We start from the raw sequence: 27,184 nt of genomic DNA, 5'->3' as shown, positions 1-27,184 counted from the left end.
CCCACCAATAGACGGGGAACGTGCGCTTTCTCTGTTCGGGACAGTCACGCGGCAACGATAAACATCACCGCGGGACACGTCACGCGGCAACGATAAACGTCGCCACGTGACTGTCACGCGGCAACGATAAACGTCGCCACGTGACTGTCACGCGGCAACGATAAACGTCGCCACGTGACAAGTCACACGGCAACGATAAATGTCGCCGAGGGTCAATGCAACTTTGTGCTGATAGTATATTGTAATGAGAGGAATGCATGTGGTCTTCTCTTTGATTATTAACTATAGATAAAATGCATCCATTGATTGAAGCATCTGTATGATAAACATTGCGGCGTGACGGGCGTAGTTGACTGTGGGGATAACCCCGGCGCCAACAGGGAGGGATGCCACCCCCCCCCCAATATAGCTGGGGAACTTAGCCCCCCCTGGGACCCCTGCCCGTCAGCTTGTGAAGGAGCCCTACACTGTTGTCGCGGCAGAGAAAATGGCCATTTCTCTGCCGCGGCAGAGATTTTCTGCCAGGCTTAACCGTTTTCAGCCGGTACCGTCGTTTTGGCTGGCGCGCCATGGTTTTTCACCGTATCTCGACCGCCGCGCGCCCAGCCGACTATAGTTCACCGTGTCGTTAGACGTTTTCCGACGTCGCCCCGACTTAGCCGTTTTCAGCCGGTACCGTCGTTTTGGCTGGCGCGCCATGGTTTTTCACCGTATCTCGACCGCCGCGCGCCCACCCGACTATAGTTCACCGTGTCGTTAGACGATTTCCGACGTCGCCCCGACTTAGCCGTTTTCAGCCGGTACCGTCGTTTTGGCTGGCGCGCCATGGTTTTTCACCGTATCTCGACCGCCGCGCGCCCAGCCGACTATAGTTCACCGTGTCGTTAGACGTTTTCCGACGTCGCCCCGACTTAGCCGTTTTCAGCCGGTACCGTCGTTTTGGCTGGCGCGCCATGGTTTTTCACCGTATCTCGACCGCCGCGCGCCCACCCGACTATATTTCACCGTGTCGTTAGACGATTTCCGACGTCGCCCCGACTTAGCCGTTTTCAGCCGGTACCGTCGTTTTGGCTGGCGCGCCATGGTTTTTCACCGTATCTCGACCGCCGCGCGCCCAGCCGACTATAGTTCACCGTGTCGTTAGACGTTTTCCGACGTCGCCCCGACTTAGCCGTTTTCAGCCGGTACCGTCGTTTTGTCTGGCGCGCCATGGTTTTTCACCGTATCTCGACCGCCGCGCGCCCACCCGACTATAGTTCACCGTGTCGTTAGACGTTTTCCGACGTCGCCCCGACTTAGCCGTTTTCAGCCGGTACCGTCGTTTTGGCTGGCGCGCCATGGTTTTTCACCGTATCTCGACCGCCGCGCGCCCACCCGACTATAGTTCACCGTGTCGTTAGACAATTTCCGACGTCGCCCCGACTTAGCCGTTTTCAGCCGGTACCGTCGTTTTGGCTGGCGCGCCATGGTTTTTCACCGTATCTCGACCGCCGCGCGCCCACCCGACTATAGTTCACCGTGTCGTTACACGTTTTCCGACGTCGCCCCGACTTAGCCGTTTTCAGCCGGTACCGTCGTTTTGGCTGGCGCGCCATGGTTTTTCACAGTATCTCGACCGCCGCGCGCCCACCCGACTATAGTTCACCGTGTCGTTAGACGTTTTCCAACGTCCCACCGACTTGGCCGTTTTTAGCCGATTCCGTCGTATTGGCTGCCGCGCCATGGTTTTCACCGTATCTCGACCGCCGCGCGCCCACCCGACTATAGTTCACCGTGTCGTTAGACGATTTCCGACGTCGCCCCGACTTAGCCGTTTTCAGCCGGTACCGTCGTTTTGGCTGGCGCGCCATGGTTTTTCACCGTATCTCGACCGCCGCGCGCCCAGCCGACTATAGTTCACCGTGTCGTTAGACGTTTTCCGACGTCGCCCCGACTTAGCCGTTTTCAGCCGGTACCGTCGTTTTGGCTGGCGCGCCATGGTTTTTCACCGTATCTCGACCGCCGCGCGCCCACCCGACTATATTTCACCGTGTCGTTAGACGATTTCCGACGTCGCCCCGACTTAGCCGTTTTCAGCCGGTACCGTCGTTTTGGCTGGCGCGCCATGGTTTTTCACCGTATCTCGACCGCCGCGCGCCCAGCCGACTATAGTTCACCGTGTCGTTAGACGTTTTCCGACGTCGCCCCGACTTAGCCGTTTTCAGCCGGTACCGTCGTTTTGGCTGGCGCGCCATGGTTTTTCACCGTATCTCGACCGCCGCGCGCCCACCCGACTATAGTTCACCGTGTCGTTAGACGTTTTCCGACGTCGCCCCGACTTAGCCGTTTTCAGCCGGTACCGTCGTTTTGGCTGGCGCGCCATGGTTTTTCACCGTATCTCGACCGCCGCGCGCCCACCCGACTATAGTTCACCGTGTCGTTAGACAATTTCCGACGTCGCCCCGACTTAGCCGTTTTCAGCCGGTACCGTCGTTTTGGCTGGCGCGCCATGGTTTTTCACCGTATCTCGACCGCCGCGCGCCCACCCGACTATAGTTCACCGTGTCGTTACACGTTTTCCGACGTCGCCCCGACTTAGCCGTTTTCAGCCGGTACCGTCGTTTTGGCTGGCGCGCCATGGTTTTTCACAGTATCTCGACCGCCGCGCGCCCACCCGACTATAGTTCACCGTGTAGTTAGACGTTTTTCGACGTCGCCCCGACTTAGCCGTTTTCAGCCGGTACCGTCGTTTTGGCTGGCGCGCCATGGTTTTTCACCGTATCTCGACCGCCGCGCGTCCACCCGACTATAGTTCTCTGTGACGTTTGATGTTTTTTCACTGTATCACGAACGCCTCGCGCCATGGAGGTGCTACAGTTGTTTTCTGAAGTACATCAGTGTTACTTCTCGTGTCATGTTGGTATGATATTCCGTCTTTCCGCCATGTTTCTTTCAGGCAAATTTATTCACAATATTTGCAAGTGCCAAAACTATGATTCCCATGTTGAGAGCATACCTCTCTGGTTACCACGGCATTCTGGATTTGCACTAGTGCATCCAGATTCTTTGCAGACTTAGACGTCCATCCGGGACGGCCTTATGAATGCACGGATTATGAACTGTCATTCAAGTCTACGGCAAAGACCTACATTGAGTTCATATGTTCTCTCCGCACAAAGGCGGGTTCGTATGTCAGTGACTTGGTAAATTCTCAAACATGCATGTGCATGACACCGCAGTTCACGTTCAAGTTGCTACGTGCATTCCGTTAGACCTTTGTGTACTTTCCCCATGACTTGGTGCTTTATCCAAAGGACTTAGAGATTTTGGGAGGCATCGTAGCTTGCATGATGGGGTTTCGAACCTTCTTTCTGAAATGAAGAGTTGGGGGGAGGGACGAATCTGTGCGACGTGGGGCTGGATCTCAGTGGATCGTGGCAGCAAGGCCACTCTGCCACTTACAATGCCCCGTCGCGTATTTAAGTCGTCTGCAAAGGATTCAGCCCACCGCCCGTTAGGAAGGGAGCTTCGAGGCGGACCAGCCGGGCCGTAACCATCCAAGGGTTCGGGTATATTTTCTTAAGCCACATATACATGCCATGATTTATGTCTGATATTATCACCGGCTCTGTCTAATGCTTTTTGGAATTCGGAAACACCAAATTAGCATGCTTATATTCATCATACACTAATTTTTCACTGTTCAGTTTGTAACATAGTGTTATGCACTCGCTTGTCAACATTTGCATTGCTCTGAACTATGCACTTTACACAACCTAATTCTTCCACTTACATTCAGCGCTACGCACCAGTAGTACCTCCCATGTTTCCTTCACCATCCCGATGCCGAGCTTGCGGGAATATGGCGGGCCCATGTACATACCCCGCATATAACACCTCCTATGGCCCTATCTACCTTTCTAGTAGCTCCTTCACAGAGTTACAGGTATGTATTCTCAGTGGTTTAGCATGAATTGGCATATAGTAAAGTCTTGTTTTTAGTCTTCCTGCTTCTTACATTTGTATCAATTTTCACATGCAGACTGTACCTTGTGAACTTCGTCCAATGATTAACCAGATGTGTCCGCATGAAGGGTCTTTCACTATGCATGGCAATGGCAAATTGATGAACACCTACACGGTCTATGAGGTGTATGTCTACAAGACGCAGGCCATCACATATTTGTATGGACATGATTGGAGAAAGTTTGCTTTTGACTACGGTCTGAAGAAGGGCCACGAGCTGAGGATCAGAAACTCAAACGAGCAGATATACGTAACTGCTTACAGAGTTGGAGACACTTCCAAATATATAATATGTAACTTTTTTCTACTCATATCTTTTGATAACTGTTCTGAGCAGTTGTTCTAAACCATTCCCTCTGTTCTAGCTTGCTGGGTTTAACATGATCAAAGCTGCAGATCCCCTGATGGAACATGAGCGGATGTCACAAAGGGCAACCACACCAGCACCGGCACCGGCTTCCCACTCTCCTGCATCAGCACCGGTTCCTATACCAGCTCCGTTTACTGCATCTACCCAGCAGTCCGCTACATCAGCATTGGTTCCTGTAGAGGCCCCATATACTACACCTGCCCAACAGGCTCCTGCATCAGCACTGGTTCCTCTAGCTGCACCGCGATCGCACCTGCCCAATGCTTCTCCTGCATCAGCACCGGTTCCTCTAGAGGCACCGCGATCGCACCTGCCCAGCAGTCTCCTGCATCAGCACCAGCTCGTGTACCAGCCCAGGCTCCTGCACCTGCCCCAGCCAGATCACCGAGGTCTCAACTCATTGCTGTGGCCACCCGTGTGGTGACCAGGACGCATCTGAAGGCTATGTTCGTGAGTATATGACAGCATAACTGCTCTTATCTTGATGTCTTCTCTGCTCAAAGTCTCACATGGTTCAGTGCATTGGTGCCATTGACTAATTTTTGGTGGTATCTCTTGCTTTGAATCAGAAATTGCCTAAAAGTATCTCCAAGGATCTCAATGCTGGCCGAAGGGGCAAGATATCCCTCGTCATGGAGAGTGAAGGTCTCACCGTGGAGGGACGGTACTCCGTCAGTCCCACAGATGGCCGCTTGGCTGTTACTTCCAGGTGGAAAAAGTTCATTGACGGTGCCAAACTTCGCATTGGATCAAAGTTGAAGGTCAAGATCTTTCGATGCCGCTGTGACATGCTGGTCATAAAGTTCGCGGTTGTCTAGTTCTGTTGCCCCATGAGCCCTTAGCAAATGCATTTGTAGTTATACTTATATAAGGTTATCTTATCTGAACTGCTAATTAATTGTATGGGTGGTAAAACTCTGGCAAGCTTTTGCTCTTAGCAAGTATGTATGTATGATCAGCTATTATGATAACTAATGTTTGTGTTCATCTTAATTTGCATTTCCGTTTTAGAAAAAAACTTAATTTCTATTTTGGCTGACCTGTTAGAGAACTATCAGATTGAACCCACAACATGATTCAAATTGATTCATTACACCGAGCCACATGTCTTGACCTTGCTATACACTACTTCCATTAATCAGTGCAAGAAGGCTTACCTGAGCTGCCTGAACCATGGCAGATTCGAATCCACCTTATCTATCTAGAAATACAACCTTTGCAGAAAGAGGATTTGCAGTATGGGGAGGCTGACATTGGGGACCCATGAGCCAGCAGCGTCGTCAACGTTTTAAAGGTGGCAGGAGATCGAAAGAAAAAATAAGCCAAAAATCAGTTGGTAAACAAATTCAAGAAAAGAAACATTTACCTTTCTGAGAGGATGACATGCGGGACCCATGAGGCAGCAGCATCCTCAACTATTTCAAGGCGGCAGGGGATCAAAAGAAAAAAGGAAATAGCCAGAAATTAATTAGGGTCAAAAATAAATCCATCAAAGGAAACTTTTATTGTTCATAGAGGATGACATGTGGGACCGACTTGCCAGCTGCGTCGTCATCGTTTCAAAGGGGGCAGGGGATCAAAAGAAAAAGGCAAATAGCCAGAAATTAGGGGAAAAAATAAATCCAACAAAGGAAACTTTTATTGTTCATAGAGGATGACATGCGGGACCCATGAGCCAGCAGCTTCCTCAACGTTTCAAAGTCGGCATGAGATTGAAAGAAAAAGGCAAGTGACATAATATCAGGAGCCAAAAATAATCCAAGAAAAGAAACTTTATTGTACATAGAGGATGACATGCGGGTCCCATTTTGTAGCAGCGGTCTCAACGCTTCCAAGGCGGCACAGGACCGAAAGAAAAATGAAGTAGCCAGAAATCAGGGTGTGAAAAAAAATCCAAGAAAAGAAAGATTTCAATTGGGCTGTATCTGGACATCTGGGCCTTCGAACTATCCTGCTGGGCCTTTTGACTCGTACAATTTCAGCCCACTCCAAAACAGGAAAGGTCGGATTTTTCTCAAAAAAAAAACAGGAAAGTCCTATGCTTCGCAAAAACAAAAAACAAGGAGATTCAACATATAAGTTTGTTTATGTAGATATAAAGATTTAATTTATCCGTTTGCAATAGCTCAGAGCGAAATACAACGTTTATTGTCTGCAAAATAAAATATCACATGTTTCTTGTACGGGGAGGCTGACATCGGGGACCCATGAGCCAGCAGCGTCGTCAACGTTTCAAAGGCGGCAGGGGACCGAAAATAAAAAAAAAGCCAAAAATCAGTTGGTAAAAAAATACAAGAAAAGAAAACATTTATCGTTCTGAGAGGATGACATGCGGGACCCATGAGGCAGCAGCATCCTCAACGTTTCAAAGTCGGCATGAGATCGAAAGAAAAAGCCAAGTGACATAATATCAGGAGCCAAAAATAATCCAAGAAAAGAAACTTTATTGTACATAGAGGATGACATGCGGGTCCCATTTTGTAGCAGCGGTCTCAACGTTTCCAAGGCGGCACAGGACCAAAAGAAAAATGAGGCAGCAGCATTCTCAACAATTCCAAGGCGGCAGGGGATCAAAAGAAAAAAAGGAAATAGCCAGAAATTTATTAGGGGTCAAAAATAAATCCACCAAAGGAAACTTTTATTGTTCATAGAGGATGACATGTGGGACCGACCTGCCAACAGCGTCCTCATCGTTTCAAAGGGGGCAGGGGATCAAAAGAAAAAGGCAAATAGCCAGAAATTAGGGGTCAAAAATAACTCCAAGAAAGGAAACTTTTATTGTTCGTAGAGGATGACATGCGGGACCCATGAGCCAGCAGCTTACTCAACGTTTCAAAGGTGGCATGAGATCGAAAGAAAAAGGCAAGTGACCAAATATCAGGAGCCAAAAATAATCCAAGATTTATTGTACATAGAGGATGACATGTGGGTCCCATTTTGCAGCAGCGGTCTCAATGTTTGTAATGCGGCTTGAGATCAAAAGAAAAAGAAAGTAGCTAGTAATTAGGGGGTGAAAAAAATCCAAGAAAAGAAAGTTGATGGACATAGAGGATGACATGCGGGTCCCTTGAGCCAACAGCTTACTCAACGTTTCAAAGGGGGCAGGGGATCAAAATAAAAAGGCAAGCCAAAAATCAGAGGGTGAAAAAAAATCCAACAAAGGAAACTTTTATAGCACATAGAGGATGACATGCGGGTCCCATGAGCCAGCAGGTTCCTCAACGTTTCAAACGTGGCATGAGATCGAAAGAAAAAGGCAAGTGACCAAGTATGAGGTGCCAAAAAAAACTCCAAGAAAAGAAAGTTGATTGCTCATAGAGGATGACATGCGGGTCCCATTTAGCTGCAGCGGTCTCACTGTTTGAGAGGCGGCGAGGATCGAAAGAAAAGGCAAGTGACCAAATATCAGGAGCCAAAAATAATTCAAGAAAAGAAAGTTTTATAGTCCATAGAGGATGACATGCGGGTCCCATTTAGCAGCAGCGGTATCACCGTTTGAGAGGCGGCAGGGGATCGAAAGAAAAAGGCAAGTGACCAAATATGAGGTGCCAAAAAAATCCAAGAAAAGAAAGTTTTATAGTACATAGAGGATGACATGCGGGTCCCATTTAGCAGCAGCGGTATCACCGTTTGAGAGGCGGCAGGGGATCGAAAGAAAAAGGCAAGTGACCAAATATGAGGTGCCAAAAAAATCCAAGAAAAGAAAGTTTTATAGTACATAGAGGATGACATGCGGGTCCCATTTAGCAGCAGCGGTATCACCGTTTGAGAGGCGGCAGGGGATCGAAAAAAAAAGGCAAGTGACCAAATATGAGGTGCCAAAAAAAACTCCAAGAAAAGAAAGTTGATTGCACACAGAGGATGACATGCGGGTCCCATTTAGCAGCAGCGGTCTCAATGTTTCCAAGGCGGTAAGGGATCAAAAGAAAAAGGAAGTAGCCAGAAATCAGGGGGTCAAAAAAAATCCAAGAATAGAAAGAATTTTGGTTCATAGAGGATGACATGCGGGACCCATGATCCTGCATCGTAAACGGCTCGATCGGAGAATGTTGAACGAGATGGCGCGATCGAGAAAAAAAACAATGCCAGAGAGGCTGCCATCTGGGCCCTACATCCCTCGGCGGTGCGGATTTGCGTTGACTCGGCCGGCGAACCCGAGATTTCGAGATGCACCACGTCCCGGGCCACCATACGCGACGTTTTGGCCGCTTTCGTCGGGCTAGGTGGCCTCAAAAACGAGAAAAAAAAGTTTTGACATGCACCACGGAGGGACCCAAAATCGTCGGCCATGGTACACCAGCAACCACGGCGCGACTTCAACTTCGTCGGCCATGGCAACTTTTCTTGTAGTGAATACTCCCTCTTGGAGTTAAAAGCAAAAACTTGGCCAGAGCCTCTACTAGTAACGGAGAGCATGCAAGATCATAAACAACACATAGATAATAGATTGATAATCAACATAGCATAGTATTCTCTATTCATCGGATCCCAACAAACACAACATGTAGCATTACAGATAGATGATCTTGATCATGTTAGGCAGCTCACAAGATCCAACAATGAAGCACAATTAGGAGAAGACGACCATCTAGCTACTGCTATGGACCCATAGTCCAGGGGTGAACTACTCACTCATCACTCCGGAGGCGACTGATACGTCTCCGACGTATCGATAATTTCTTATGTTCCATGCCACATTATTGATGTTATCTACATGTTTTATGCACACTTTATGTCATATTCGTGCATTTTCTGGAACTAACCTATTAACAAGATGCCGAAGTGCCGATTCTTTGTTCTGCTGTTTTTGGTTTCAGAAATCCTAGTAAGGAAATATTCTCGGAATTGGACGAAATCAACGCCCAGGGGCCTATTTTTCCACGAAGCTTCCAGAAGTCCGAAGACGAAACGAAGAGGGGCCACGGGGTGGCCAAACCCTAGGGCGGCGCGGCCCCACCCCTGGCCGCGCCGGCCTATGGTCTGGGCCCCCCGTGCCGCCTCTTGACCTACCCTTCCGCCTACTTAAAGCCTCCGTGACGAAACCCCCAGTACCGAGAGCCACGATACGGAAAACCTTCCAGAGACGCCGCCAACGCCGATCCCATCTCGGGGGATCCAGGAGATCGCCTCCGGCACCCTGCCGGAGAGGGGAATCATCTCCCGGAGGACTCTACGCCGCCATGGTCGCCTCCGGTGTGATGTGTGAGTAGTCTACCCCTGGACTATGGGTCCATAGCAGTAGCTAGATGGTTGTCTTCTCCCCATTGTGCTATCATTGTTGGATCTTGTGAGCTGCCTAACATGATCAAGATCATCTATATGTAATTCTATATGTTGCGTTTGTTGGGATCCGATGAATAGAGAATACTTGTTATGTTGATTATCAAAGTTATATATATGTGTTGTTTATGATCTTGCATGCTTTCCGTTACTAGTAGATACTCTGGCCAAGTAGATGCTTGTAACTCCAAGAGGGAGTACTTATGCTCGATAGTGGGTTCATGCCTGCATTGACACCTGGGACAGGACGGTGAAAGTTCTAAGGTTGTGTTGTGCTGTTGCCACTAGGGATAAAACATTGATGCTATGTCGAAGGATGTAGTAGATGATTACATAACGCACCATACTTAATGCAATTGTCAGTTGCTGTGCAACTTAATACTGGAAGGGGTTCGGATGATAACCTGAAGGTGGACTTTTTAGGCATAGATGCAGTTGGATGGCGGTCTATGTACTTTGTCGTAATGCCCAATTAAATCTCACTATACTCATCATGATATGTATGTGCATTGCCATGCTCTCTTTATTTGTCAATTGCCCAACTGTAATTTGTTCACCCAACATGCTGTTTTTCTTATGGGAGAGACACCTCTAGTGAACTGTGGACCCCGGTCCAATTCTCTTTACTGAAATACAATCTACTGCAATATTGTTCTACTGTTTTCTGCAAACAATCATCTTCCACACAATACGGTTAATCCTTTGTTACAACAAGCCGGTGAGATTGACAACCTCACTGTTTCGTTGGGGCAAAGTACTTTGGTTGTGTTGTGCAGGTTCCACGTTGGCGCCGGAATCCCTGGTGTTGCGCCGCACTACATCCCGCCGCCATCAACCTTCAACGTGCTTCTTGGCTCCTCCTGGTTCGATAAACCTTGGTTTCTTTCTGAGGGAAAACTTGCTGCTGTGCGCATCATACCTTCTTTCTTGGGGTTCCCAACGAACGTGTGAGTTACACGCCATCAAGCTCTTTTTCTGGCGCCGTTGCCGGGGAGATCAAGACACGCTGCAAGGGGAGTCTCCACTTCTCAATCTCTTTACTTTGTTTTTGTCTTGCTTAGTTTTATTTACTACTTTGTTTGCTGCACTAAATCAAAATACAAAAAAATTAGTTGCTAGTTTTACCTTATTGCTATCTTGTTTGCTATATCAAAAACACAAAAAAATTAGTTTACTTGCATTTACTTTATCTAGTTTGCTTTATTTACTGTTGCTAAAATGGCCAACCCTGAAAATACTAAGTTGTGTGACTTCACAACCACAAATAATAATGATTTCTTATGCACACCTATTGCTCCACCTGCTACTACGGTAGAATTCTTTGAAATTAAACCAGCTTTACTGAATCTTGTTATGCGAGAGCAATTTTCTGGTGTTAGTTCTGATGATGCTGCTGCCCATCTTAATAATTTTGTTGAACTATGTGAAATGCAAAAATATAAAGATGCAAATGGTGATATTATTAAACTAAAATTGTTCCCTTTCTCATTAAGAGGAAGAGCTAAAGATTGGTTGCTATCTCTGCCTAAGAATAGTATTGATTCATGGACTAAATGCAAGGATGCTTTTATTGGTAGATATTATCCCCCTGCTAAAATTATATCTTTGAGGAGTAGCATAATGAATTTTAAACAATTAGATACTGAACATGTTGCTCAAGCATGGGAAAGAATGAAATCTTTGGTTAAAAATTGCCCAACACATGGACTGACTACTTGGATGATCATCCAAACCTTCTATGCAGGACTAAATTTTTCTTCACGGAATTTATTGGATTCAGCTGCTGGAGGTACCTTTATGTCCATCACTCTTGGTGAAGCAACAAAGCTTCTTGATAATATGATGATCAACTACTCTGAATGGCACACGGAAAGAGCTCCACAAGGTAAGAAGGTAAATTCTGTCGAAGAAACCTCTTCCTTGAGTGATAAGATTGATGCTATTATGTCTATGCTTGTGAATGATAGGACTAATATTGATCCTAATAATGTTCCATTAGCTTCATTGGTTGCACAAGAAGAACATGTTGATGTGAACTTCATTAAAAATAATAATTTCAACAACAATGCTTACCGGAACAATTCTAGTAACAACTATAGGCCATATCCTTATAATAATGGCAACGGCTATGGTAATTCTTATGGGAATTCTTACAACAATAATAGGAGTTCACCCCCTGGACTTGAAGCCATGCTTAAAGAATTTATTAATACACAAACTGCTTTTAACAAGTCTGTTGAGGAAAAGCTTGGGAAAATTGATATACTTGCTTCTAAAGTTGATAGTCTTGCTGCTGATGTTGATCTTTTGAAATCGAAAGTTATGCCTAATGAGAATCATCATAATAAGATTGTTACTACAGCAAATGCCATCCAAGTTAGAATTAATGAGAATATAAGATTAATGGCTGAACTGCGTGCTAGGTGGGATAGAGAAGAAAATGAAAACCTGGCTAAAGAGAAGAATGTAGCTAAAGTTTGGACTATTACCACCACTAGTAATGCTAATGCTACACATGTTGCTGCACCTCCTACTAATACTAATAAAAGAATTGGTGTTAGCAATGTTTCCACTTCTAATGCAAAGCGCGAGAAACTGCCTGAAACTGCTAAAACTGCTGAAAGCTGCTCGTGATAAAGCTGCTGAAATTTTTTCCAACATTGGGGATGATGATCCCATTGCTTTAGATTATAATGGTTTGAATTTTGATGATTGCCACATCTCTGAAGTTATAAAGTTCTTGCAAAAACTTGCTAAAAGTCCTAATGCTAGTGCTATAAATTTGGCTTTCACGCATCATATTACAAATGCTCTCATAAAAGCTAGAGAAGAGAAACTAGAGCGCGAAGCCTCTATTCCTAAAAAGCTAGAGGATGGTTGGGAGCCCATCATTAAGATGAAGATTAAAGATTTTGATTGTAATGCTTTATGTGATCTTGGTGCAAGTATTTCTGTTATGCCTAAGAAAATTTATGATATGCTTGACTTGCCACCGCTGAAAAATTGTTATTTGGATGTTAATCTTGCTGATCATTCTACAAAGAAACCTTTGGGGAAAGTTGATAATGTTCACATTACCGTTAACAATAACCTTGTCCCCGTTGATTTTGTTGTCTTGGATATTGAATGCAATGCATCTTGTCCCATTATATTGGGAAGACCTTTTCTTCGAACTGTTGGTGCTACCATTGATATGAAGGAGGGTAATATAAAATATCAATTTCCTCTCAAGAAAGGTATGGAACACTTCCCTAGAAAGAGAATGAAGGTACCTTTTGATTCTATTATGAGAACAAATTATGATGTTGACACTTCGTCTCTTGATAATACTTGATGCACACTTTCTGCGCCTAGCTGAAAGGCGTTAAAGAAAAGCGCTTATGGGAGACAACCCATGTTTTTACCTACAGTACTTTGTTTTTATTTTGTGTCTTGGAAGTTGTTTACTACTGTAGCAACCTCTCCTTATCTTAGTTTTGTGTTTTGTTGTGCCAAGTTAAGCCGTTGATAGAAAAGTAAGTACTAGATTTGGATTACTGCACAGTTCCAGATTTCTTTGCTGTCACGAATCTGGGTCCACCTCCCTGTAGGTAGCTCAGAAAATTAAGCCAATTTACGTGCATGATCCTCAGATATGTACGCAACTTTCATTCAATTTGGGCATTTTCATTTGAGCAAGTCTGGTGCCATTTTAAAATTCGTCAATACGAACTGTTCTGTTTTGACAGATTCTGCCTTTTATTTCGCATTGCCCCTTTTGCTATGTTGGATGAATTTCTTTGATCCACTAATGTCCAGTAGCATTATGCAATGTCCAGAAGTGTTAAGAATGATTGTGTCACCTCTGAATATGTTAATTTTTATTGTGCACTAACCCTCTAGTGAGTTGTTTCGAGTTTGGTGTGGAGGAAGTTTTCAAGGATCAAGAGAGGAGTATGATGCAACATGATCAAGGAGAGTGAAAGCTCTAAGCTTGGGGATGCCCCGGTGGTTCACCCCTGCATATATTAAGAAGACTCAAGCGTCTAAGCTTGGGGATGCCCAAGGCATCCCCTTCTTCATCGACAACATTATCAGGTTCCTCCCCTGAAACTATATTTTTATTCCATCACATCTTATGTGCTTTTGCTTGGAGCGTCGGTTTGTTTTTGTTTTTTGTTTTGTTTGAATAAAATGGATCCTAGCATTCACTTTATGGGAGAGAGACACGCTCCGTTGTAGCATATGGACAAGTATGTCCTTAGTTTCTACTCATAGTATTCATGGCGAAGTTTCTTCTTCGTTAAATTGTTATATGGTTGGAATTGGAAAATGATACATGTAGTAATTGCTATTAATGTCTTGGGTAATGTGATACTTGGCAATTGTTGTGCTCATGATTAAGCTCTTGCATCATATACTTTGCACCCATTAATGAAGAAATACATAGAGCATGCTAAAATTTGGTTTGCATATTTGGTTTCTCTAAGGTCTAGATAATTTCTAGTATTGAGTTTGAACAACAAGGAAGACGGTGTAGAGTCTTATAATGTTTTCAATATGTCTTTTATGTGAGTTTTGCTGCACCGGTTCATCCTTGTGTTTGTTTCAAACAACCTTGCTAGCCTAAACCTTGTATCGAGAGGGAATACTTCTCATGCATCCAAAATACTTGAGCCAACCACTATGCCATTTGTGTCCACCATACCTACCTACTACATGGTATTTTCCGCCATTCCAAAGTAAATTGCTTGAGTGCTACCTTTAAAATTCCATCATTCACCTTTACAATATATAGCTCATGGGACAAATAGCTTAAAAACTATTGTGGTATTGAATATGTAATTATGCACTTTATCTCTTATTAAGTTGCTTGTTGTGCGATAACCATGTTCACTGGGGACGCCATCAACTATTCATTGTTGAATTTCATGTGAGTTGCTATGCATGTTCGTCTTGTCTGAAGTAAGAGCGATCTACCACCTTATGGTTAAGCATGCATATTGTTAGCGAAGAACATTGGGCCGCTAACTAAAGCCATGATCCATGGTGGAAGTTTCAGTTTTGGACATATATCCTCAATCTCAAATGAGAAAATTATTAATTGTTGTTACATGCTTATGCATAAAAGAGGAGTCCATTATCTATTGTCTATGTTGTCCCGGTATGGATGTCTAAGTTGAAGAATAATCAATAGCGAGAAATCCAATGCGAGCTTTCTCCTTAGACCTTTGTACAGGCGGCATAGAGGTACCCCTTTGTGACACTTGGTTAAAACAGTGCATTGTGATGATCCGGTAGTCCAAGTTAATTAGGACAAGGTGCGGGCACTATTAGTATACTATGCATGAGGCTTGCAACTTATAAGATATAATTTACATGATGCATATGCTTTATTACTACCGTTGACAAAATTGTTTCATGTTTTCAAAATCAAAGCTCTAGCACAAATATAGCAATCGATGCTTTTCCTCTATGGAGGACCATTCTTTTACTTTCAATGTTGAGTCAGTTCACCTATTTCTCTCCACCTCAAGAAGCAAACACTTGTGTGAACTGTGCATTGATTCCTACATACTTGCTTATTGCACTTATTATATTACTCTATGTTGACAATATCCATGAGATATACATGTTACAAGTTGACACTACTAGGAAAAGGCCTAGCCGTAAGATGGGTATTAGTGGCGCACCAGGTGGGCAGTGCGCCACTACTACTTAGCAGTGGCGCACCGGAAAGTGGTGGGCCACTATTAAAAATGTAGTAGTGGCGCACCTCTCCTGCGGTGCGCCACCACTAAGTTTGACCATGGGTTTGACCCAGCCTTATACACAGCAATGGCGCACCGTGCAGAGGTGCGCCACCGCTATTTTTTGTAGCAGTGGCGCACGTCTACATGGTGCGCCATTACTATGTAAAGGGGAGGATGGACATGTTTGGGCATCACTTAGTAGTGGCGCACCATGCTTGGTGCGCCACTGCTAAGTGGTGCCCAAACATTTCCACACACACCCCCCCCCCCCCGGTGGATCACCTTTTCGAGTTTGGAAAAAATAAAAGAAATAGATAGAAAATTCAAAAAATTAAATCCTTTGAAATGCCCATGTAATATGTCATCTAGGTTTAGTGAAAATTGAAAAAAATGAATTTTGATATATTATGCAAAATGGCGTCATCTTTCGGTAAAACGGGTTTTCTGGTTGCATACGACCTCCGATGAAAAACTTTTTTATATCAAAATCGATCTACGCGAAATTTCCTATTCGAATTCAACGGCCTACGGCCGTTTGGACAAAAAATGGATTCGTCAATTGGAAAACAGAAACAGGACTTTTTTCAGGTTTTAGATTTTGGGCAAAAAATAGAAAAAAATTAGCAGTGGCGCACCCATGCCTTGGTGCGCCACTGCTAAGCTTCCCGCCCATGAATTTCAAAATGGGGGGAGCCGGCCACTTAACCCCCTCCTCCCTCCTCCTCCACACATTCTCCTCTCCTCCTTCTGCTCTCCTCCTCTCCTCTCCTCCTTCACTCCGGCGACCTCCTCCTCTCCTCTCCTCCTTCACTCCAGCGACCTCCTCCTATCCTCTCCTCCTTTCACTCCGGCGACCTCCTCCTCTCCTCTCCTCCTTTCACTCCGGTGACCTCCTCCTCTCCTCTCCTCCTTTCACTCTGGCGACCTCCTCCTCTCCTCTCCTCCTTTCACTCCGACGACCCTCCGGCGACCCTCTAGCCTCCATTATCCCTGGCATTCATCCTCTTGTTCATCCTCTCCTACATCTCCTCACCTCTCTTCACCTCTCCTACGTCCCCCATCCATCATCACCAGCGGCTAGGCTAAGAAAAATGAGAATGAACATTGCACAAATAATTCTAGCAACAAGAACGAGAAAAAATAATGAGCCAAAAAAATTCGAAAAAAAATGTGCCAGATCCAGATCCAGATCCCGATCCAGATCCAGATCTAGAAATTTCAAATTTTTGTAGTGGCGCACCTTTTTTCTATCCAGTGGCGCACCTCAGACGTTTAGGAGTGGCGCACCATGAAGCTAGTAGTGGCGCACTACCTGGTGCGCCACTGCTAAGCCAAATAGCAATGGCGCACCACTAGTGCGCCACTACTAAAAGTTAGCAGTGGCGTGATAGTAGTGGCGCACCACTAGTGCGCCACTGATGGGTAAAAGTGGTGCGCCACTGATTGCCCTTTTTCTAGTAGTGTGAAAGCAACCGCTGAAACTTAATCTTCTTTTGTGTTGCTTCAATACCTTTACTTTGAATTATTGCTTTATGAGTTAACTCTTATGCAAAACTTAATTGATGCTTGTCTTGAAGTGCTATTCATGAAAAGTCTTTGCTTTATGATTCACTTGTTTACTCATGTCATATACATTGTTTTGATCGCTGCATTCACTACATATGCTTTACAAATAGTATGATCAAGATTATGATGGCATGTCACTCCAGAAATTATCTGTGTTATCGTTTTACCTGCTCGGGACGAGCAGAACTAAGCTTGGGGATGCTGATACGTCTCCGATGTATCGATAATTTCTTATATTCCATGCCACATTATTGATGTTATCTACATGTTTTATGCACACTTTATGTCATATTCGTGCATTTTCTGGAACTAACCTATTAACAAGATGCCGAAGTGCCAGTTGCTGTTTTCTGCTTTTTTTGGTTTCAGAAATCCTAGTAAGGAAATATTCTCGGAATTGGACAAAATCAACGCCCAGGGGCCTATTTTTCCACGAAGCTTCCAGAAGTCCGAAGACGAAACGAAGAGGGGCCACGGGGTGGCCAAACCCTAGGGCGGCGCAGCCCCACCCCTGGCCGCGCCGGCCTATGGTCTGGGCCCCCCATGCCGACTCTTGACCTACCCTTCCGCCTACTTAAAGCCTCCGTGATGAAACCCCCAGTACCGAGAGCCACGATATGGAAAACCTTCCAGAGACGCCGCCAATGCCGATCCCATCTCGGGGGATCCAGGAGATCGCCTCCGGCACCCTGCCGGAGAGGGGAATCATCTCCCGGAGGACTCTACGCCGCCATGGTCGCCTCCGGTGTGATGTGTGAGTAGTCTACCCCTGGACTATGGGTCCATAGCAGTAGCTAGATGGTTGTCTTCTCCCCATTGTGCTATCATTGTCGGATCTTATGAGCTGCCTAACATGATCAAGATCATCTATATGTAATTCTATATGTTGCGTTTGTTGGGATCCGATGAATAGAGAATACTTGTTATGTTGATTATCAAAGTTATATCTATGTGTTGTTTATGATCTTGCATGCTTTCCGTTACTAGTAGATACTCTGGCCAAGTAGATGCTTGTAACTCCAAGAGGGAGTACTTATGCTCGATAGTGGGTTCATGCCTGCATTGACACCTGGGACAGTGACAGAAAGTTCTAAGGTTGTGTTGTGCTGTTGCCACTAGGGATAAAACATTGATGCTATGTCTAAGGATGTAGTTGTTGATTACATTACGCACCATACTTAATGCAATTGTCTGTTGCTTTGCAACTTAATACTGGAAGGGGTTCGGATGATAACCTGAAGGTGGACTTTTTAGGCATAGATGCAGTTGGATGGCGGTCTATGTACTTTGTCGTAATGCCCAATTAAATCTCACTATACTCATCATGATATGTATGTGCATTGCCATGCTCTCTTTATTTGTCAATTGCCCAACTGTAATTTGTTCACCCAACATGCTGTTTGTCTTATGGGAGAGACACCTCTAGTGAACTGTGGACCCCGGTCCAATTCTCTTTACTGAAATACAATCTACTGCAATATTGTTCTACTGTTTTCTGCAAACAATCATCTTCCACACAATACGGTTAATCCTTTGTTACAGCAAGCCGGTGAGATTGACAACCTCACTGTTTCGTTGGGGCAAAGTACTTTGGTTGTGTTGTGCAGGTTCCACGTTGGCGCCGGAATCCCTGGTGTTGCGCCGCACTACATCCCGCCGCCATCAACCTTCAACGTGCTTCTTGGCTCCTCCTGGTTCGATAAACCTTGGTTTCTTTCTGAGGGAAAACTTGCTGCTGTGCGCATCATACCTTCCTCTTGGGGTTCCCAACGAACGTGTGAGTTACACGCCATCAGCGACCATGGCGTTGAAGAGTCCTCCGGGAGATGATTCCCCTCTCCGGCAGGGTGCCGGAGGCGATCTCCTGAATCCCCCGAGATGGGATTGGCGGTGGCGGCATCTCTGGAAGGTTTTCCGTATCGTGGCTCTCGGTACTGGAGTTATTATCGACGAAGGCTTAAGTAGGCGGAGGAGGTAGGTTTAGGGGCGACGCGAGGGGCCCACACAGCAGGGCCGCGCGGCCAGGGGATGGGCCGTGCCGCCCTGGCGTGTCGCCGCCTCGTCGCCCCACTTCGTTTCTCCCCCGGTGTTCTGGAAGCTTCGTGGAAAAATAATATCCTGGGCGTTGATTTCGTCCAATTCCGAGAATATTTCCTTACTAGGATTTCTGAAACCAAAAACAGCAGAAAACAGCAAGTGGCTCTTCGGCATCTCGTTAATAGGTTAGTGCCGGAAAATGCATAAATATGACATAAAGTATGCGTAAAACATGTAGGTATCATCAATAAAGTGGCATGGAACATAAGAAATTATAGATACGTTGGAGACGTATCAGCATCCCCAAGCTTAGTTCCTGCTCGTCCCGAGTAGGTAAACGATAACAAAGATAATTTCTGAAGTGACATGCCATCATAATCTTGATCATACTATTGTAAGCACATGTAATGAATGCAGCGATTCGAAACAATGGTAATGCAATGCGTAAACAAATGAATCATATAGCAAAGACTTTTCATGAATAGTACTTTCAAGACAAGCATCAATAAGTCTTGCATAAGAGTTAACTCATAAAGCAATAATTTCAAAGTAAAGGCATTGAAGCAACACAAAGGAAGATTAAGTTTCAGCGGTTGCTTTCAACTTATAACATGTATATCTCATGGATATTGTCAATGTAAAGTAATATAACAAGTGCAATATGCAAGTATGTAGGAATCAATGCACTGTTCACACAAGTGTTTGCTTCTTGAGATGGAGAGAAATAGGTGAACTGACTCAACATAAAAGTAAAAGAAGGGCCCTTCGCAGAGGGAAGCATTGATTGCTATATTTGTGCTAGAGCTTTGATTTTGAAAACAAGAAACAATTTTGTCAACGGTAGTAATAAAGCATATGTATCATGTAAATTATATCCTACAAGTTGCAAGCCTCATGCATAGTATACTAATAGTGCCCGCACCTTGTCCTAATTAGCTCGGATTACCTGGATTATCACCGCTATACATATGTTTTAACCAAGTGTCACAAAGGGGTACCTCTATGCCGCCTGTACAAAGGTCTAAGGAGAAAGCTCACATTGGATTTCTCGCTTTTGATTATTCTCAACTTAGACATCCATACCGGGACAACATAGACAACAGATAATGGACTCCTCTTTAATGCTTAAGCATTCAACAACAATTAATTTTCTCATATGAGATTGAGGATATTTGTCCAAAACTGAAACTTCCACCATGGATCATGGCTTGAGTTAGCGGCCCAATGTTCTTCTCTAACAGTATGCATGCTCAAACCATTCAACTCATAATAAATCGCCCTTACTTCAGACAAGACGGACATGCATAGCAACTCACATGATATTCAACAAAGAGTAGTTGATGGCGTCCCCAGGAACATGGTTATCACACAACAAGCAACTTAATAAGAGATAAAGTGCATAAGTACATATTCAATACCACAATAGTTTTTAGGCTATTTGTCCCATGAGCTATATATTGTAAAGATGAAGAATGGAAATTTTAAAGGTAGCACTCAAGCAATTTACTTTGGAATGGCGGAGAAATACCATGTAGTAGGTAGGTATGGTGGACACAAATGGCATAGTGGTTGGCTCAAGGATTTTGGATGCATGAGAAGTATTCCCTCTCGATACAAGGCTTAGGCTAGCAAGGCTATTTGAAACAAACACAAGTATGAAGCGGTGCAGCAAAACTCACATCAAAGACATATTGTAAACATTATAAGACTCTACACCGTCTTCCTTGTTGTTCGACCCTTACTACAAATTATCTAGACCTTAGAGAGACCAATTATGCAAACCAAATTTTAGCAAGCTCTATGTATTTCTTCATTAATAGGTGCAAAGTATATGATGCAAGAGCTTAAACATGAGCACAACAATTGCCAAGTATCAAATTATTCAAGACATTCTACCAATTACTACATGTAGCATTTCCCGTTTCCAACCATATAACAATTTAACGAAGAAGATTCAACCTTCGCCATGAATACTATGAGTAAAGCCTAAGGACATATTTTTCCATATGCAACAGGGGAGCGTGTCTCTCTCCCACACAATTAATGCTAGGATCCATTTTATTCAAACAAAACAAAAACAAAAACAAACCGACGCTCCAAGCAAAGTACATAAGATGTGATGGAATAAAAATATAGTTTCACTAGAGGAACCTGATAATGTTGTCGGTGAAGAAGGGGATGCCTTGGGCATCCCCAAGCTTAGACGCTTGAGTCTTCTTGAAATATGCAGGGGTGAACCACCGGGGCATCCCCAAGCTTAGAGCTTTCACTCTCCTTGATCATATTGTATCATCTCCCTCTCTTGATCCTTGAAAACTTCCTCCACACCAAACTCAAAATAACTCATTAGAGGGTAAGTGCATAATCAAAATTCACATGTTCAGAGGTGACATAATCATTCTTAATACTTCTGGACATTGCACAAAGCTACTGAAAGTTAATGGAATAGAAAAATCCATCAAGCATAGCAAAATAGGCAATGCGAAATAAAAGGCAGAATCTGTCAAAACAGAACAGTCCGTAAAGACGAATTTCTAAGAGGCACCAGACTTGCTCAAATGAAAATCCTCAAATTGAATGAAAGTTGCGTACGTATCTGAGGATCACTCACGTAAATTGGCATAATTTTCTGAGTTACCTACAGAGAATTAGGCCCAGATTCGTGACAGCAAAGAAATCTGTTTCTGCGCAGTAATCCAAATCTAGTATGAACCTTACTATCAAAGACTTTACTTGGCACAACAATGCAACAAAACTAAGATACGGAGAGGTTGCTACAGTAGTAACAACTTCCAAGACTCAAATATAAAATAAAAGTGCAGTAGTAAAATCATGGGTTGTCTCCCAAAAGCGCTTTTCTTTAACACCTTTCAGCTAGGCGCAGAAAGTGTGTATCAAGTATTATCAAGAGACGAAGCATCAACATCATAATTTGTTCTAATGATAGAAGCAAAAGGTAACTTCATTCTCTTTCTAGGGAAGTGTTCCATACCTTTCTTGAGAGGAAATTGATATTTAATATTACCTTCCTTCATATCAATGATAGCACCAACAGTTCGAAGAAAAGGTCTTCCCAATATAATGGGACAAGATGCATTGCATTCAATATCCAAGACAGCAAAATCAACAGGGACAAGGTTATTGTTAACGGTAATGCGAACATTATCAACTCTCCCCAAAGGTTTCTTTGTAGAATTATCAGCAAGATTAACATCCAAATAACAATTTTTCAATGGTGGCAAGTCAAGCATAACAACAACAACAACAACACAACAACAACCAAGTCTTTCAGTCCCAAACAAGTTGGGGTAGGCTAGAGTTGAAACCCATAAGATCTCGAAGCCAAGTCATGGTTCCAGAACGTGGATAGCTAACTTCCACGCACCCCTATCCATGGCTAAATCTTTGTCGATATTTCAAACCTTCAGGTCTCTCTTAACGGACTCCTCCCATGTAAAGTTTGGTCTAACACGACCCCTCTTAACATTCTCAGCACGCTTTATCCGTCCGCTATGCACTGGCGCTTCCGGAGGCCTCCGTTGGATATGTCCAAACCATCTGAGACGATGTTGGACCAGCTACTCTTCAATCGGTGCTACCCCAACTCTCTCCCGTATATCGTCGTTCCGTACCCGATCCTTTCTTGTGTGGCCACATATCCATCTCAACATGCGCATCTCTGCTACACTTAACTGTTAGATATGTCGTCTCTTCGTTGGCCAACACTCAGCGCCATATAGCATCGCAGGTCGGATAGCTGTCCTATAAAACCTACCTTTTAGCTTTTGTGGCACTCTCTTGTCACAGAGTACGCCAGAAGCTTGGCGCCACTTCATCCAACCAGCCTTGATTTGGTGGCCCACATCTTCATCGATATCGCCATCCTTCTGCAACATGGACCCCAAATATCGAAAAGTGTCTCTCTCCGGTACCACCTACCCATCAAGGCTAACCTCTCCCTCCTCGTGCCTAGTAGAACTGAAACTGCACCTCATGTATTCAGTTTTAGTTCTACTAAGCCTAAAACCTTTCAATTCGAGAGTTCGCCTCCACAACTCTAACTTTCTATTAACCCCAGTTCGGCTATCATCGACTAGCACCACATCATCCGCAAAGAGCATACACCATGGGATATCTCCTTGTATATCCCTTCTGACCTCATCCATCACCAAATCAAAAAGATAAGGGCTCAAAGCTGACCCTTGGTGTAGCCCTATTCTAATTGGAAAGTCATCAGTGTCGCCATCGCTTGTTCGAACACTTGTCACAACATTATCATACATATCCTTGATGAGGGTAATGTACTTTATTGGGACTTTGTGTTTCTCCAAGGCCCACCACATGACATTCCGAGGTATCTTATCATAGGCCTTCTCCAAATCAATGAACAACATATGAAGGTCCTTGATACGTCTCCGACGTATCGATAATTTCTTAAGTTCCATGCCACATTATTGATGATACCTACATGTTTTATGCATAGTTTATGTCATATTTATGCATTTTCCGGCACTAACCTATTAACGAGATGCCGAAGAGCCAGTTGCTGTTTTCTGCTATTTTTGGTTTCAGAAATCCTAGTAAGGAAATATTCTCGGAATTGGACGAAATCAATGCCCAGGGGCTTATTTTGCCACGAAGCTTCTAGAAGACCGAAGAGGAGACGAAGTGGGGCCACGAGGTGGCCAGACACCAGGGCGGCGCGGCCTGGGCCTTGGCCGCGCCGGCCTGTTGTGTGGGGCCCTCGTGACGCCCCCTGACCTGCCCTTCCGCCTACATATAGTCTTCGTCGCGAAAACCCCAGTACCGGGAGCCACAATACGGAAAACCTTCCAGAGACGCCACCGCCGCCAATCCCATCTCGGGGGATTCAGGAGATCGCCTCCGGCACCCTGCTGGAGAGGGGAATCATCTCCCGGAGGACTCTTCACCGCCATGGTCGCCTCCGGAGTGATGAGTGAGTAGTTCACCCATGGACTATGGGTCCATAGCAGTAGCTAGATGGTCGTCTTCTCCTCATTATGCTTCATTGTCGGGTCTTGTGAGCTGCCTAACATGATCAAGATCATCTATCTATAATGCTATATGTTGTGTTTGTTGGGATCCGATGGATAGAGAATACTATGTTATGTTGATTATCAATCTATTACCTATGTGTTGTTTATGATCTTGCATGCTCTCCGTTGTTAGTAGAGGCTCTGGCCAAGTTTTTGCTAGTAACTCCAAGAGGGAGTATTTATGCTCGATAGTGGGTTCATGCCTCCATTAAATCTGGGACAGTGACAGAAAGTTCTAAGGTTGTGGATGTGCTGTTGCCACTAGGGATAAAACATTGATGCTATGTCCGAGGATGTAGTTATTGATTACATTACGCACCATACTTAATGCAATTGTCTGTTGTTTTCAACTTAATACTGGAAGGGGTTCGGATGATAACCTGAAGGTGGACTTTTTAGGCATAGATGCATGCTGGATAGCGGTCTATGTACTTTGTCGTAATGCCCAATTAAATCTCACTATACTCATCATATCATGTATGTGCATGGTCATGCCCTCTCTATTTGTCAATTGCCCAACTGTAATTTGTTCACCCAACATGCTATTTATCTTATGGGAGAGACACCACTAGTGAACTGTGGACCCCGGTCCATTCCTTTACATCGAATACAATCTACTGCAATACTCGTTCTACTGTTTTCTGCAAACAATCATCATCCACACTATACATCTAATCCTTTGTTACATCAAGCCGGTGAGATTGACAACCTCGTTGTTACGTTGGGGCAAAGTACTTTGGTTGTGTTGATTATCAAAGTTATGTCTATGTGTTGTTTATGATCTTGCATGCTCTCCGTTACTAGTAGATGCTCTGGCCAAGTAGATGCTTGTAACTCCAAGAGGGAGTATTTATGCTCGATAGTGGGTTCATGTCTCCGTGAACTGGGACCGAGAAACCTCTAAGATTATGGATGTGCTGTTGCCACTAGGGATAAAACATTGGTGCTATGTTCAAGGATGTAGTTACTGATTACATTACGCGCAATACTTAATGCAATTGTCTGTTGTTAGCAACTTAATACTAGAGGGGGTTCGGATGATAACCTGAAGGTGGACTTTTTAGGCATAGATGCATGCTGGATAGCGGTCTATGTACTTTGTCGTAATGCCCAATTAAATCTCACTATACTCATCATAATATGTATGTGCATGGTCATGCCCTCTTTATTTGTCAATTTCCCAACTGTAATTTGTTCACCCAACATGCTGTTTATCTTATGGGAGAGACACCTCTAGTGAACTGTGGACCCCGGTCCAATCCTCTATACTGAAATACAATCTACTGCAATACTTGTTCTACTGTTTTCTGCAAACAATCATCTTCCACACAATACATATAATCCTTTGTTACATCAAGCCGGTGAGATTGACAACCTCGTTGTTACGTTGGGGCAAAGTACTTTGGTTGTGTTGTGCAGGTTCCACGTTGGCGCCGGAATCCCTGGTGTTGCGCCGCACTACATCTCGCCGCCATCAACCTTCAACGTGCTTCTTGACTCCTACTGGTTCGATAAACCTTGGTTTCTAACTGAGGGAAACTTACTGCTGTACGCATCACACCTTCCACTTGGGGTTCCCAACGGTCGCGTGCTGTACGCGTGTCAGTCCTTCTTTTGCTCCATGTATCTCTCCATCAGCTGTCATACCAAGAAGATGGCTTCCATGGTAGACCTCCCAGGCATGAAACCAAATTGGTTTTTGGTCACGCTTGTCAACCTTCTTAAGCGATGCTCAATGACTCTCTCACATAGCTTCATAGTATGGCTCATCAGCTTGATTCCACGGTAATTAGTACAACTTTGAACATCCCCCTTGTTCTTGAAGATTGGTACTAAAATACTCCGCCTCCATTCTTCGGGCATCTTGTTTGACCGAAAAATGAGGTTAAAAAGCTTAGTTAGCCATACTATCGCTACGTCTCCAAGGCCTCTCCACGCCTCGATGGGGATACCATCAGGACCCATCGCCTTGCCTCCTTTCATCCTCCTTAACGCCTCCTTAACCTCAGACTCCTGGATACGTTGCACAAAGCACATGCTGGTATCATCAAAGGAGTCGTCTAGCTCAATGGTAGAGCTCTCAACCTCTCCATTGTAAAGGTTGTCAAAGTACTCCTGCCATCTACGCTTGATCGCCTCTTCCTTCACAAGAAGCTGATCCTCTAAGTCCTTGATGCATTTGACTTCGTTGACATCCCTCATTTTCCTCTCCCTAAACTTGGCCATCTTATAGATGTCCCTTTCGCCTTCCTTCGTGTTTAGACGTTGGTAGATGTCCTCATACGCCCGACCCCTTGCTTCACTCACCGCCCGCTTTGCAGCCTTCTTCGCCACCTTGTACTTCTCCATGTTAGCTGCACTCCTGTCCAGATATAGGCATCTGAAACAGTCCTTTTTCTCCCTAATAACCTTCTGGACCTCATCGTTCCACCACCAGGTATCCTTAGCTTCCCTTCTACTTCCCTTAGTCACCCCAAACTCCTCTACAGCGACCTTCCGCAAGCATGTCGCTATACTCGTCCACATCATGTTTGCATCGCCTCCTTCCTCCCAAGGGCCCTCCTTAATAACCCTCTCCCTGAAAGCCTGGGATGCCTCACCCTTGAGCTTCCACCACTTTGTTCTAGCAACTTTGGCGCGCTTACCCCGCTGGACACGGATCCTAAAGCGAAAGTCAGCAACCACCAGCTTATGTTGAGGGACAACACTCTCTCCAGGTATCACCTTACAATCAATGCAGGCGCGTCTGTCTTCTCTTCTAGAGAGGACAAAATCAATCTGGCTAGAGTGTAGACCACTACTGAACGTCACTAGATGGGATTCTCTCTTCCAAAGAGGGTGTTAGCTACGACCATGTCATAGGCTAGAGCGAAGCTCAGGACGTCTTCTCCTTCTTGGTTCCTGATGTCATAGCCAAAGCCCCCATGCACCCTTTCAAAACCTGTGTTAGATGTACCCACATGGCCATTGAGATCTCCTCCTATGAAGAGCTTCTCACCAATAGGTACCCTCCTAACCAATTCCTCCAGGCCTTCCCAGAACTCCCTCTTGGTGCTCTCATTGTGGCCTACTTGTGGGGCATACGCGCTGATAACATTGAGGACTAAGTCCCCAACAACCAGCTTGACAAGGATCAT

General features: G+C 44.8%; 1 protein-coding gene across 1 annotated transcript in view; it reads right to left on the bottom strand.

The window, feature by feature from the left end:
- LOC127326550 (uncharacterized) overlaps nucleotides 1-27,184 on the bottom strand; it is a 27,855-nt gene extending 671 nt beyond the window's left edge. Inside the window, exons 1-2 of the mRNA XM_051353395.1 lie at nucleotides 26,900-27,184; nucleotides 26,000-26,696 (exon numbers count right to left, since the gene is read on the bottom strand). Of these exons, the coding sequence (XP_051209355.1) occupies nucleotides 26,000-26,696; nucleotides 26,900-27,184 (982 nt within the window). The remainder of the gene's footprint in view (nucleotides 1-25,999; nucleotides 26,697-26,899) is intronic.

The sequence above is a fragment of the Lolium perenne genome, unplaced genomic scaffold (genome assembly GCF_019359855.2).
Source record: "Lolium perenne isolate Kyuss_39 unplaced genomic scaffold, Kyuss_2.0 unplaced44, whole genome shotgun sequence".
In the NCBI taxonomy this organism is placed as follows: domain Eukaryota; kingdom Viridiplantae; phylum Streptophyta; class Magnoliopsida; order Poales; family Poaceae; genus Lolium; species Lolium perenne.
This window is presented reverse-complemented; position numbering and strand designations above follow the sequence as displayed.